The 14,810-nt window shown below is 42.7% G+C and overlaps 1 protein-coding gene across 1 annotated transcript in view; it reads right to left on the reverse strand.

Moving 5' to 3' along the window:
• The window catches only part of ALKAL1 (ALK and LTK ligand 1), a 31,863-nt gene extending 22,753 nt beyond the window's left edge, over positions 1-9,110 (reverse strand). The window contains exon 1 of the mRNA XM_070749158.1: positions 8,747-9,110. Within this exon, the coding sequence (XP_070605259.1) occupies positions 8,747-9,110 (364 nt within the window). The remainder of the gene's footprint in view (positions 1-8,746) is intronic.
• Between the last annotated feature and the right edge of the window lie 5,700 nt (positions 9,111-14,810).

Consider the following 14,810-nt stretch of genomic DNA (forward strand, 5'->3'; position numbering starts at 1 on the left):
ATTTTACCCTGATCACAATCAATGTGGAATTAATTTAAATTTCTTTCTTATACAGTAATACCTCGTCTTACGAACCTAATTGGTTCCCAGGGGAGGTTCGTAAGATGAAAAGTTAGTAAGATGAAACATTGTTTCCCATAGGAAACAATGTAAAATCAATTAATCCGTGCAACAACAAAAAACGCAAAAAACCGCCGCCGCCCGGCTGTCACCTTTTGAAACAGCCGGGGGGCTTCTCGGCGGCCTCCCAAATGCCAAATGCCAAACCCGAACTTCTGGGTTCGGGGTGCTACCGAGAAACCCTCCGGCTGTTTTAAAAGGTGACAGCCGGGCGGCGGGGCTTCTCGGCGGCCTCCCGAACCCCGAACCCAGAAGTTCGGCAAAAGTTCGGGTTTGGGAGGCCACTGAGAAGCCCCGCCACCCGTCTGTCACCTTTTAAAACAGCCGGGGGGCTTCCCAGCGTCCTCCTGAACCCGAACGCCAAACCCGAACTTCCGGGTTCAGCATTCGGGAGACCTCCGAGAAGCCCCCCAGCTGTTTTAAAAGGTGACAGACGGGTGGCGGGGCTTCTCGGCGGCCTCCCGAACCCCGAACCCGGAAGTTCAGCAAAAGTTCGGGTTTGGGAGGCCGCTGAGAAGCTCCGCCGCCCGGCTGTCACCTTTTAAAACAGCCGGGGGGGCTTCCCAGCGTCCTCCTGAACCCGAACGCCAAACCCGAACTTCCGGGTTCGGCATTCGGGAGACCTCCGAGAAGCCCCCCGGCTATTTTAAAATATGACAGCTGGGCAGCAGGGCTTCTCGGTGGCAGCGAGTTTGTAAGAAGAAAAAAGTTCATAAGAGGCAAAAAATTTCTGAACCCCGGGTTCGTATCTCGGGTTGTTCGTAAGATGAGGGGTTCGTATCATGAGGTACCACTGTATTTCCTTCAATTTGTCTACTGTGAAATTTCTTGTCCTTCCCTCTGTATCATCTCTCTGAATTCTTTTATTCTAATTATGCATCGATAATTGTCTGACCATTGTAGGGTGTTGTTGTTTTGAAGAAGGGGAGCTATTTCTACCCTTAAATTATCCAGATTAACAGCCCTCAAACCCTGGAAACAGACACTGCCCTTTATATTATATATCTCAGGTATCAATTGCCTAAAATATTTTAAAAGAACTAGATCACTCAAGAGTTTGCCAATATTCTAACGCAAAAATATTGAAACTGATGACCAAGGATCAAATGTTCAGCTATCTCAATTTTTAGGCAATATCACAAATCATCTCCCTGGGCAGCACTTATTGTCTTATATATTGGGTGAACGTTTTATCATAATTTATCTGAAATTATGAAATTTGTATATTCCCTGTCTTCAAACATATCAATAGTTTATTTTATTTTATGGAGGTTATCATTACCCAACATTTTAGGGCTGCTTATTAAAATAAATCTCTTTAATGTTTCAGTTATTTATGTATTTTAAAAATAAAGAAAATATGAAATAAAAATAGTTTCCATTTATATAGGTAGGCTAGATTTGTATTTGTTTTTAAAAGGAATGTTGTCCACTTTATATTAATCTATACCATCCTTAATAATATTTAACATCAACTCAATGAAGAATGCAATGATTAAATGCTATTATAGTTTTTACTTTTGAAGAATCCTCAACATATAAACTACAGCTGTAAACACAAAGATTTATTTCACAAAAAAATGCTTTTGGTCAGAAAAGATTTTCTTTTGAAGAAAATATCAAATACACAGTAACAGGAAACAGGGCTAGTTAGAGCCTGCCTATGCTGAGTCTGCATTCTCACTTTAGTTGTTAATACTTCAAGATAAACTTGATTATATCCTTCAAATACATGTACACACACACACACACACAAATTTCTGCAGTAGTTCAATGGTTCACAATGGACCATCCTTTATGTTATCTTCACAAAAGCTCTGTGGGGAAAGTAGTGCTGAAAAGGAATGATTGCCCCAAAGCTATCCAGTGAATTTCTACGGCTAAAGGTTTCCCCAGGAACTTCCAGTCTGATTTTCAGTACTTAATAGCCTTAAAGATTCTTTATTCTGCTTTAAAATTCTTATAAGACAGAGTGGCTGTAGGTTTTGACTCCCAAGGACCATCTGTCCGTTGATCACCCTTGGGGGGGAATTATTGACCCCCTCAGAAAGGGTCCGCAACTTGAGCGTCCTCCTAGATCCACAGCTCACATTAGGCGAGGGGGGCGTTTGCCCAGGTTCACCTGGTGCACCAGTTGCGTCCCTATCTGGACTGGGAGTCACTTCTCACAGTCACTCATGCCCTCATCACCTCGAGGCTCGGCTACTGTAACATTCTCTATCTGGGGTTACCTTTGAAGAGTGTTCAGAAACTTCAGATCATGCAGAATGCAGCTGCGAGAGCAATCATGGGCTTCCCTAGGTATGCCCATGTAACACCAACACTCCGCAGTCTGCATTGGTTGCCAATCAGTTTCCAGTCACAATTCAAAGTATTAATTATGACCTATAAAGCCCTTTATGGCATCGGACCAGAATATCTCCGAGACCGCCTTCTGCTGCACGAATCCCAGCGACTGGTTAAGTCTCACAGAGTTGCCCTTCTCCGGGTCCCATCAATTAAACAATGTCGTCTGGCAGGACCTAGGGAAGAGCCTTCTCTGTGGTGGCCCCGACACTCTGAAACCAGCTACCCCCGGAGATTAGAATTGCCCCCACCCTCCTTGCCTTTCGCAAACTTCTTAAAACCCACCTCTGCCATCAGGCATGGGGGAATTGAGATATCACCCCCAGGCTTATATAGTTTTATGTATGGTATGCTTGAGTTGTATGTTTTTAAAATAATGGGTTTTTTGACATTTTTTAAATATTAGATTTGTTTATTATATACTGTTTTATTATTGTTGGGAGCCGCCCCGAATCTGCGGAGAAGGGCGGCATACAAATCTAATAAATAAGTAAGTAAGTAAGTAAGTAAGTAAATAAATAAACAAACAAACAAACAAACAAATAAATAAATAAATAGTAGGTAGGTAGATAGATAGATAGATAGATAGATAAATAAATAATAAAATCATTGCACTACAAAATAATTTTGTGCTACAGATATATCCCACCAGTTCATGCGCCTGCTGGTGCATGCGTATGACACTTCTGAACATGCACAGAAGTGTCCCATGTGGGTGGGCGGAGCCTCCTGCCACCGACGCTACCAGTTCTAAGAACTGTTCCAAGCTGGAAGCTATGAGCCGGGGGTGGCGCATCAGGTAAAGTGCTGTACTGCAGGCCACTGAAGCAGACTGTAGATCTGTAGGTCAGGTGTTCAAATTTCATCACCGGCTCAAGGTTGACTCAGCCTTCCATCGTTCCGTGGTGGGTAAAAGGAGGACCTGGATTGTGGGGGCAATATGCTGGCTCTGTTAAAAAGTGCTATTGCTAACATATTGTAAGCCGCCTGAGTCTAAGGAGAAGGGTGGCATAAAAATTGAATAAATAAACAAACAAACAACCCATCAGTGAAATATATCACTTTTGTTGTTACTGCTGTTGCTTTCCAATGAAATTCATATATGTTTTTATAAAACTTCATGCAATGGTGTACAAATAGATTTAATAGGTAATAATCACAGTAGAAGCTATTGCTATTGTTCTTCTTGCCATGATCCATGATCATGCCTTGATTTCCATGATCCAATGCACAATCATTCACCAAGACTGTAAGTAACTGGTTGGAACTTCTGTAAACGTCCAGTCATCTTGTCTTATACCAGCCTTTTTTTCCATTGCCTTCTATTTTTTTCAATCACAGAATTGTCCAATTGTCTTATTTATGTATTATGTTCCCAAAATATGTCATTTTTTACTTCATTGTTAGTTTTCCAGTGAGTTTTCTGGCTTTATTTCATCTTCTTGCTGTCCAAGGTACTCAACAATTTTCTACAGCGCCACTAAATAAAATAATTATAATTAATCATGGTCTCTTGATGCAATTCATATATAAGTAAGCGCCATGGAGACTAGTGGACCTGAGCAAAGATTTTTTTTTCCTGGGAAATAATTCCAAATAATTAGCTATGGAGTACTTATGTATTTTCTTATTTAAAACAAATTAATTTTCCAACATGTTTCAATGCAGAATTCTTGGAAATGCAAAATAATGAGTCATTTAAAATTTTATTCAATATAGAAGGAGTGATTGCATGGCTTTGTGATGAAACAGAAACTAAATACCGTTCCCATCTTCATATTTAGCTTAATGTGGCTTTGGTGCTGTAAATGATTTGCTACTGAAGATAAGGAATTGACTTGATATCACTGAAGGAGGAGACTTGAGAATAAAGTTGACTAAATTGGAGCCTAATGTAAAAGCTCTCTGCAGTAGGATTCAAGCCCAAAGATCTCAGTAACTTAAGTAGACTAAAGCTGCAGTCCTACATTTTCCCAGGAGTAAAGTCCATTGAAGACAATGGTACTTACTTCTGAGTAGACATGCATAGGATTGCATTGTAAATATGATCTTCAGGTGAGCTCAAATTGTTTTTTGAATTTTTAGATACCTTTATTTTAACACGTATAGTAATTAATATGATCAAAGTGCTACGGAAAAAACTTCCATTAAAATGATTTTATATTTATGCAGTTGTCTTATAGATTTTGAAATTTTATTTGCTGTTTTTTCATATTCCTTTATACTATTATTTTTTTTAAGTTGCTCAGTATGTCTGCTAATTTCTTTTTTTCTTTATTTTTCTCTTTCACGAAAGCCATGTTCTTTATTGTCATTTATATTGGTATTCTACAGATTTAAGCTTTTGTCTCATTATATTTAGTATAGGTCAACTGAATATACCAATGTATAGATCCAATATATAAATATGTAAAATGACTTATTTTAGTAAGTTAAAATCATTTATCAATATTTAATCCATTCCATCATAATCCATTTCATATTATTATTGGAAAAGGTTGTCAAGAAAGTATTAAGTGAATTGCTTCCTGAAGAAAGTCACTATCTAGAACCTTTTTATGCTCAGATAATAACTGGAAATGCCACCACTTGCTGTGATTTATCACTTTTGCAGAAACTAGATGGGGTAGGGTACGTTTTATGGTCCTATTGTACCTTTTGTTGACATTCAATATCATTAGCCATGATATCCTTTTACCCTATCTCTCATGAACAGAGTATAGGTTTGGTTTTAAAAATAATTATGTCAATCATATAATTAAATCTCATTCTTCAGAGAATCCAAGTTTTACTTATTCAGCCAGATCTTGTGTTATGAAATCCTCCAGTACAGGAATCCATCCAGATTCAGTAGTTTCTGATGTTGGATCCTTGTAATAGTTTTCCATCAACTATTTGTTTCTCTAATTCCCAGACATATTTTCTTTATTAATAGTGATCTGCCCATAACGCTACTCACAAATAGAAATAGTACTTAGACTTATACAGTATACTGCTTCATAGTGCTTTACAGCCCACTCTAAGTAGTTTACAGAACCAGCATATTGCTTCTAACAATCTAGGTCTTCATTTTACAAACCTTGGAAGGATGGAAGTCTGAGTTAACGTTAAATAATCCTTGCATTAGCTAGGAAGATATAGAGCCAGGGTATGAATAAATTAAATCTAGGAAGCATGCAAACTCTTAACTATTTCCTTGTAATTAAGACCTGAAAATTCTGCCTCACTTAGGAAACATAATCAACCTGCTGTGAAGTGAAGTGAGAACTAGGCATGACAACTGAAGAGAAAGATGTACCATTAAAGATATAAGAGTATTTTCAATATTAAGCAAAAATCAAGGAAACGGGAACATAACCTCAAACTGACAGGAGGGAATTTCAGAAGTAATGTTGCAAAGTATTACTTTACAGAAAGAGTAATGGAAACTTGGAATCATCTTCCAGTGGATGTAGTAGGTCAATCTACAGTAACATGCTTGGAATAAACATATGTCCACCATCCAACAAAAATTAAAAATAAAAATAAAACTAAAAATAAATGAAATAATAATTTAATTTCAAATAATAATTAAAATATAACAAACAAACAAAAAATCCACAAAAGGTAGCCTTGGTAGACCACTAAGTCTTTTTTCTATGTTTCTAACTATACAACAAAAAAACGTCAACAGCAATAACTCCCAGCTATTTTCTTTATTTATTGTTTTCAATTCTATCAGATTTTTGATTATCTGCCACATCTTAGGAATCTGCCAGAATCTTACCAATTCTTTTACTTTGCATATTGTTAAGAATATTGTTGAAAGCTTGAGTTGAGTCCTTTAGAGACCTACAGTTATCACAGACTAAATAATCTTTTTTAGATTAAGGGCATTTGGGAGATCATGAATTGCCATTCTTGAGGTCAGTTGCAACAAAATTTAGACTGTTCAGAGCAGTCAGAAAAGTCAGCTTCATAGAAACATAGAAGATTGATGGCAGAAAAAGACCTCATGGTCCATCTAGTCTGCCCTTTCTTGTATTTTATCTTAGGATGGATATGTGTTTATTAAAGGCATGTTTAAATTCAGTTACTGTGGATTTACCAACCACGTCTGCTGGATGTTTGTTCGAAGGATCTATTACTCTTTCAGTAAAATAATATTTTCTCATGTTACTTCTAATCTTTCCCCCAACTAACCTCAGATCCCCCCCCTTGTTCTTGTGTTCACTTTCCTATTAAAAACACTTCTCTCCTGAACCTTATTTAACCCTTTAACATATTTAAATGTTTCGATCATGTTTCCCCCTTTCCCTTCTCCAGACTATACAGATTGAGTTCATTAAGTCTTTCCTGATAAGTTTTATGCTTAAGACCTTCCACCATTTTTGTAGCCCGTCTTTGGACCTGTTCAATTTTATCAATATCCTTTTGTAGGTGAGGTCTCCAGAACTGAACACAGTATTCCAAATGAGGTCTCACTAGCGGTCTATACAGCGGGATCACAATCTCCCTCTTCCTGCTTATTATACCTCTAGCCATGCAGCCAAGCATTCTACTTGTTTTCCCTACCACCTGACTGCACTGTTCACCCATTTTGAGACTGTCAGAAATCACCACCCCTAAATCCTTCTCTTCTGAAGTTTTTGCTAGCATAGAACTGACAATACAATACTCAGATTGAGGATTCCTTTTGCCCAAGTGCATTATTTTATATTTGGAAACATTAAACTGCAGTTTCCATTGTTTGACCGCTTATCTAGTAAAGCTAAATCATTTGCCATATTACAGACACCTCCAGGAATATCAACCCTATTGCACACTTTATAGTCATCGGCAAATAGGCAAAGCTTCCCTACCAAACCTTCCCCTATGTCTCTCACAAACGTATTAAAAAGAATAGGACCCAGAACAGACCCTTGTGGCACACCACTTGTAACCAGGCTCTGCTCAGAATACTTGCCTTTAACAACAACCCTCTGATATCTATGCTTCAGCCACCTGCAAATCCACAACTATCCAGGGATTAAGTTCAATCTTCACTAATTTATCTATCAGCTCTTTATGTGGAACAGTATCAAAGGCTTTGCTGAAGTCCAGATAGGCAATATCCACGGCACCACCTTAATCCAACACCTTTGTCACATAGTCAAAGAAATCAATGAGATTAGTCTGACATGATTTGCCCTTCGTTTCCAGAGCATCAGACCAATTGTGTGGCACATGTATAGAAGAGATCAGTACCTTAAAATAACAGGTTAATTTGTTACTTATAAAACTATTAAAGTCCTGCTAGGGATAGAGATATGGTTTGGAAGAACGGTAGCATCTTTCACATCCAAGGTACAGTATTCCCTCGATTTTTGCGGGTTCGAACTTCGCGGAAAGTCTATACCACGGTTTTTCAAAAATATTAATTAAAAAATACTTTGCGGGTTTTTCCCCCTATACCATGGTTTTTCCCACCCGATGACGTCATAGGTCATCGCCAAACTTTCGTCTGCCTTTAATGAATATTTTTTTAAATAGAGTTTAATAAATAAACATGGTGAGTAATAATCTGAATGGTTGCTAAGGGAATGGGAAATTGCAATTTAGGGGTTTAAAGTGTTAAGGGAAGGCTTGGGATACTGTTCATAGCCAAAAATGGTGTATTTACTTCCGCATCTCTACTTCGCGGAAATTCGACTTTTGCGGGCAGTCTCGGAACGCATCCCCCGCAAAAAGCGAGGGAACACTGTACTCCTGTTCAGCAGTTGGAAAGTACCTAAGAATTAAGTGATTTCAAAATAACTCCTTTCCAATGCAAAATTGCATCCTGAATTTCGGAAAATGCTTCCAAAGTTCACAGAAATACTTTAAGTTTTGGGTTGGGTTTTTTTTTTTTACAGTTTCCTCAAGGCCAAATAAATAATTGAACATAAATGTTAACGGGGATAGATTTAAAACCAGAGCAATCCCCAAGCCACCCACAACCCACGTGCGGGTTATCCACGGCTTTTCTGGGTCTTTAATACTCACTGCCATCAATTCTAGCCAACAGGATCAATGACCATCACCTATAAGCCTTGCAGCTTGGCATCAGACCCACAGCTCCGCATCCCCCACAAGCCCAATCTTAACAAAAGCAGGGGCATTGTAGTAGCGCAAACTCGAAAGACATTTTGGTCCAAGGAGTAGGGGGACGTCCGGCTGTTCGCTCCAGCCCCGCGGAGATCAGACTCCAAACCGGCCACAAAAGAAAAGACCAAAGGAAAGGCGGGGAAAGAGCGAAGGTGCGGAGTTCCTAGTTTCTTACCTGAATGTCTGGAAGCGGTTAAGAACCTGGGCGCTCGCTCCCTGGCGGACCTGACTTTGGCTTCGCGATCCAGAGCTGCCGGGGAATAATGGGCGCCGCCGTTAGCGAAGCGTCGAGCGATGGCCCGCTCCGCCCTGAAGGGATGAGAGGCCGCCTGGAAGCTGCCGCCCTCCACCAGAGCTTTGACCAGCAATTCGAGCAGAGTTTTCCGATCCCCCGCGGGGCTTTGGAGACCTTTGCCTTCGCTCTGGGAGGCGGCGTCGCTACTGCTTTCCAAGCGGGACGTCCGAACTGAAGCGAGGACTAGAAAGAAGACCAGGGCGGACAGCACGTGGCGACGGCGACATTTCGTAGCCCCGGGCATCTCTCGGTCGCCTGGGAGGAGGGAAAAAAAGCGATAACCCGGCGGTTAGCTTCTCTCCCTGCCCATCCGGAGAGCTTTCCTCATGGTGCCAGGGAGCGGGCGGATGGAGGGGGAGGGGGGGAGGTCGGGGCGCGCCGGCTGGGACCGATCTGCAAAGGTCACCCCTTGGCACGGGGGCAGCACAAGATAAGTTGTAGCAGCGCCTCGTGCTTTTTTGGCTGCCTCCGGAGGGGTGAAGACACGTGACTCCGCTGGGGCGCGCGCACAAGTGGTCGGTGAGACCGCTGTCACTCCCGCGGCTACAAGTGTTCGCCTTGCCCGGCCCCGCCGAAGAAATAGTCCCTTCGGGGGGAGGGAGAAGGAGGGGGAAGGGGGCTCGCGAATCGCCAGTCGGGCTGGTGCTTCCTTGGAGTCCGCTCCCTGGGAGCGATTGGGGAAGGGAGGCACTTCTTTCACTGACCAGTCCCGCCAGGACGACCCCGCCCACCAGACCGCCGCGACAGCTTTGCTTTTTCAAAGCAAAGGCGGCTCTTCTAGTTTATAGCCAAGATTGTGAGGAAAGGACCGTTACAGCGAGGCGTCGCGTAACTCAAACCTAAAAGACGTGGTGGGAAAGTGCTCCGGGGTGGAGGAGGAGGTGACTGGCTGCCTGGTATTTGCCAGAGAGTCCCTAAAACTTGTAGGCGCTCGGATTGGAAGGTTTATTTTCCCGCGGATCTCCGCTGGTGAGGCGGAGAACGATCGACTTTCCCTTTTCCTTTTCCTCATGAGACCAAAAGGATGGTCGGGAGGACCTGACCGACACATTCCCTCAGGAACGCGCGTTTGGTCAGTGTTTCCCAACCTTGGCAACTTGAAGATATTTGGACTTCAACTCCCAGAATTCCCCAGCCAGCAAATGCTGGCTGGGGAATTCTGGGATTTGAAGTCCAGATATCTTCAAGTTGCCAAGGTTGGGAAACACTGGATTAGATAATATATTGCAGCTCAAATAATTGGCGGGACTAAGAAATTGTTTCTGACTCTTACGTTAGGATTCTCCTCAGCACTGACAAACTGACACTTCAGATACATTTCTAGGACCTAAAAACCATTTGCTTTCCCTTCCGTTTTTCAGATCGATTAACAACATAACAATACTAACGGTGTTTTTTTTCCCTGATAAATTTCACAGCCTTACGAACACCTGTCCTGATCCAACGCCTCACGATTTGAACTTGTTCAATGCTGTGGCAACTCCTTTTTGGAATCGCGCACAAAAACTATTGCTGAGGGCTAAAGCTCACCTATTCAATGTTAGCCTTAAGTTAATAGCCTTCAGTTCCAGAAAAAAGAGAGCTGAAAATTCATTCAGTTAACTCCGAATCTCTCCCAAGGAGTTTTCTATATATTTGAAGTACAGTACAAGGAAGATATGGATATCTGCTCCCTGAGTCTCAGTATTGGAAATGATGGACAGGTGTGCATTCTCTGGGAACAGATGGAGTTTTCCCGGGAAAGTAGCATCTCCCAAATTGAAGATGAAATAAATTACCACCTATCCCTTGAACCTGGTTAAAGGCTTGCTCAGCATTAGCAAAACATTTCTAACCCTTCTCTTATATAGGACATGAAAAAATAAAATGAAGTGTTACCTGCCCACAGGAATCTTCTTCCCCCACCAAAGATTTGTCAGCCTCCTTGGAAATGGGCGGGCGGCAACAGCCATAGACCTGGTTTATATACCGTAGTTTCTTCTCCGCCTGTCGGTTAGAGTGCTATCGACTTTAGGTGGGTGGCAGGCAGGCAGGCAACGAAACTTTCTCTTAATCATTCTTCTTTGGCTCAACAAGGGTCTTTTTTTCTTCCCTGACAAACTTCTTCCGTCCCACTTGTCCATCCTGAGAAACCAGTTCAGAGCCATCAATTGAGATGACTCTTACCTACTTGTGAAATTGAATTGTCACCACGGATTAGGAGATGTTTCAGAGTCCTTTCCCCCCCATTTCTTTCAAACCTCCTTCCTCCAATTTTCTTTCTTCTTTTAGCTGGACTTTCTGGTACGGATATAATTGGGAGGGTAGGGACAGAGCTAAAATAAAGTCACAGGAATACAAAGAAAGTGGCCTCTGCCGTCCCCCGAAAAAGAGCCCTTTGTGCACACGTTTCTCACAGTTGACCTAAGCTTAGAGAAGAGGACAATGTAGATTTCAGTAAAAGAAAAGGAATAGTCCATTTGAAGTTCAGATTAAGACTAAGCATGCTCTGACTTCTCTAATAGATAATGGGAGCCTTTGGTTTTTCATGCTTATGTTTTGCAATATTTAACAAAGTATGTAGAAGGAAAGCAAAATATGTATGAATAAAAACAATATGTAATTTATACTAAACAAAATTTTAAAAGGAATAGCTTTTTCATAAATACATAAATAAACATAAATACTATATAACAGAGGAAGGAATAGATAATAATGATTGGTTAATTTTGATTTAATATTTAATGAGGTAGAAATTATTTTTATAAGCAAAATCATTTTAAATGGAAAATCTGAAACATGGAATATGGAAATACAGAATATGGAATATGGAAAAAATATGGAAATCTGAACAAATTAATTGATTTGAAATAATATATGAATTTTGATGATTAACAAGAAAAGTTAAAATGTATAAGTTGTTGTTGTTGTTATTGTTGTTGTTGTTATTATTATTATTATTATTATTATTATTATTATTATTATTATTTAGATTTGTATGCTGCCCCTCTCTGAGGACTCGGAGCGGCTCACAAGAATACACCATATACAAATCTAATGTTAAAAAACAATTTAAAATCTTTATTATAAAAAGAAAAACAGTCACACAACCTAACAGATAATACATAAAACCATAATAGCTAGGGTTATATCAGTTTCCCATGCCTGGCGACATAGGTGGGTCTTCAGGAGCTTTCGAAAGGCAAGGAGGGTGGGGGTAGTCCTAATCCCTGGGGGGAGTTGATTCTAGAGGGCCGGGGCTGCCACAGAGAAGGGTCTTCCCCTGGGTCCCGCCAGACGGCATTGTTTAGTTGACGGGACCCGGAGAAGGCCAACTCTATGGGACTAATCGGTTGCTAGGATTCATGTGGCAGAAGATGGTCCTGAAGATATTCTGGTCTGATGCCATGTAGGGCTTTATAGGTCATAACCAACACTTTGAATTGTGACCAAAAACTGATCGGCAGCCAGTGCAAGCCCCGGAGTGTTGACAAAACATGGGCATATCTGGGAAAGCCCATGATTGCTCTCGCGGCCACATTCTGCACAATCTGAAGTTTCTGAACACTTTTCAAAGGAAGCCCCATGTAGAGAGCGTTGCAGTAGTCGAACCTCCAGGTGACGAGGGCATGAGTGACTGTGAGCAGTAACTTCCGGTCTAAGTAGGGCCACAACTGGTGCACTAGGCGAACCTGGAAAATGCAGCTGAAAGATGGTGCTCTAATGTTAGCTGTGGATCGAGGAGGACACCCAAGTTGCAGACCCTCTCTGAGGGGTCAGTATTTACCCCCCCCCCAGGATAATGGACAGACAGATGGAATTGTCCTTGGGAGGCAAAACCCACAGCCACTCCATCTTGTCAGGGTTGAGTTTGAGCCTGTTGACACCCATCCAGACATTAACAGCCTCCAGGCACGGGCACATCACTTCCACTGCTTCACTGACTGAACATGGGGTAGAGATGTAAAACTGGGTATCATCAGCATACTGATGATACCTCACCCCATGCCCTCGGATGATCTCACTCAGCGGTTTCATGTAGATATTAAATATCAGGGGGAAGAGGACCGACCCCTGAGGCACCCCACAAGGGAGAGACCTAGAGGTCAACCTCTGACCCCCCACTAACACTGACTGTGACCGGCCAGAGAGGTAGAAGGAGAAGCACTGAAGGACAGTGCCCCCCACTCCCAATCCCTCCAGCGGGCGCAGAAGAATACCATTGTCGATGGTATCGAAAGCCGCTGAGAGGTCAACAAACACAGATAAACCCCTGTCGTGGTCCCGCCATCAGTGTGACCAAAGCAGTTTCCATGCTGTAGCCGGGCCTGAACCCTGACTGCTCAGGGCCTAGATAATCAGCTTCCAAGGACCGCTGGAACGACACTACCTTCTCAACAGCCTTCCCCATAAAGGGAGGGTTGGAGACTGGATGATAGTTGTTGAGTACAGCTGAGTCCAGGGAAGGCTTCTTGAGGAGGGGGTGCAGGAGTGCCTCCTTGTAGGGAGCTGGGAAGCACCCCCCCTCAGAGAAGTGTTGACAATTTCCTGGACCCAGCTCTGTGTCACCTCTCTACTGGCCAAAACCAGCCAAGAGGGACACGGATCCAGCAAACAGGAGGTGGAACTCACAGCTCCAATGGCCTTGTCCACTTCATCAGGTGTCACCAGGTCAAACTCCTCCCAGACAAATGGACAAAGATGGGCCCCAGTCACCTCAACTGACTCATTGTCAGCTGACACTGCAATCCAATCACAGTCAAGGTCCGTCCAGATCTGAGTGACTTTAGTTTAGATTAGATTTATTAGATTTGTATGCCACCCCTCTCTGGAGACTCGGAGCGGCTTACAACAGCAAAACACAGTACAAATCCAATGATTAAAAAAACCAGCAAAAAACAAGTTAAATTCCTCTGCACTACTCTGCAAGGGTTCCCCAGTCCCCCTCTGATTAAGAAGGGAGAGGGTCACCCTGAACAGAGTTGCCGGGCGGGATTCAATCAAGGCAGCATGATACGCGCATCTTGCCGCCTTGAGCGCCACTTTGTAAGTCTTAATATGAGCTCTTACAAGTGTTCGATCAGATTCAGATTTACTTTTCCTCCATCGCTTCTCTAGACGTCTCTTCTGGTGTTTCAACACCCGGAGTTCTTCGGTAAACCAAGGAGCACTCCGGGGTCTAGTGCCACATAAAGGTCACAATGGCACAATCCGGTCAAGAGCCTCTGTCGCAGCCTTGTTCCAGGACACAGCAAGAGACTCTGCCAAACTGTGTATGAGAGAATCTGGTAGAACCCCAAGTGCCCTCTGAAAGCCCTCTGGGTCCATCAGGCATCTGGGGCTAAACCACCTAGTCGGTTCCGCCTCCCTGTTGGGTAGGATTGGAGCCTCAAAGTCAAGCCCTAGTGGAAAATGGTCTGACCATGACAAAGACAACACATCTGACGTCCTTAGTCTCATACCATTACTCAATTTCTCTGAGAGAAATATCATATTGGGTGCATGCCCCCCCTTGTGAGTCGGACCCTGTACTACTTGTGTCAGGTCCATGGCTGTCATGGTGGCCATGAACTCCTGCACTAACCCAGAGAATTCGCCAAGTGATGGTAGGTTAAAGTCCCCCAAGACAATGAGTCTGGGGAACCCTACTGCCAACCCGGCTACCTCATCGAGCAGCACAGGCAGGGCTGTTGACACGCAGCTGGGAGGCAGGTACGTGAGCAACAAACCCACCTGAACCCCTAGATCCAATTTCACAAAGAGGGACTCACAACCAGCATTCTCAGGAGCAATGAGTCTACGTAGGCAAAAAGTCTCCTTCGCTATAATAGCCACTCCTCCCCCCCTTCCCTGGGGTCGCAGCTGATGCCATACCTGAAACCCAGCTGGGCAGATATCAGAGAGAGGAACTCCTCCCTCTGGGCCCAGCCAGGTTTCAGTCACACATACCAGGTTGACCTCCTCC

Source organism: Erythrolamprus reginae, chromosome 3 (genome assembly GCF_031021105.1).
Source record: "Erythrolamprus reginae isolate rEryReg1 chromosome 3, rEryReg1.hap1, whole genome shotgun sequence".
Lineage (NCBI taxonomy): Eukaryota > Metazoa > Chordata > Lepidosauria > Squamata > Dipsadidae > Erythrolamprus > Erythrolamprus reginae.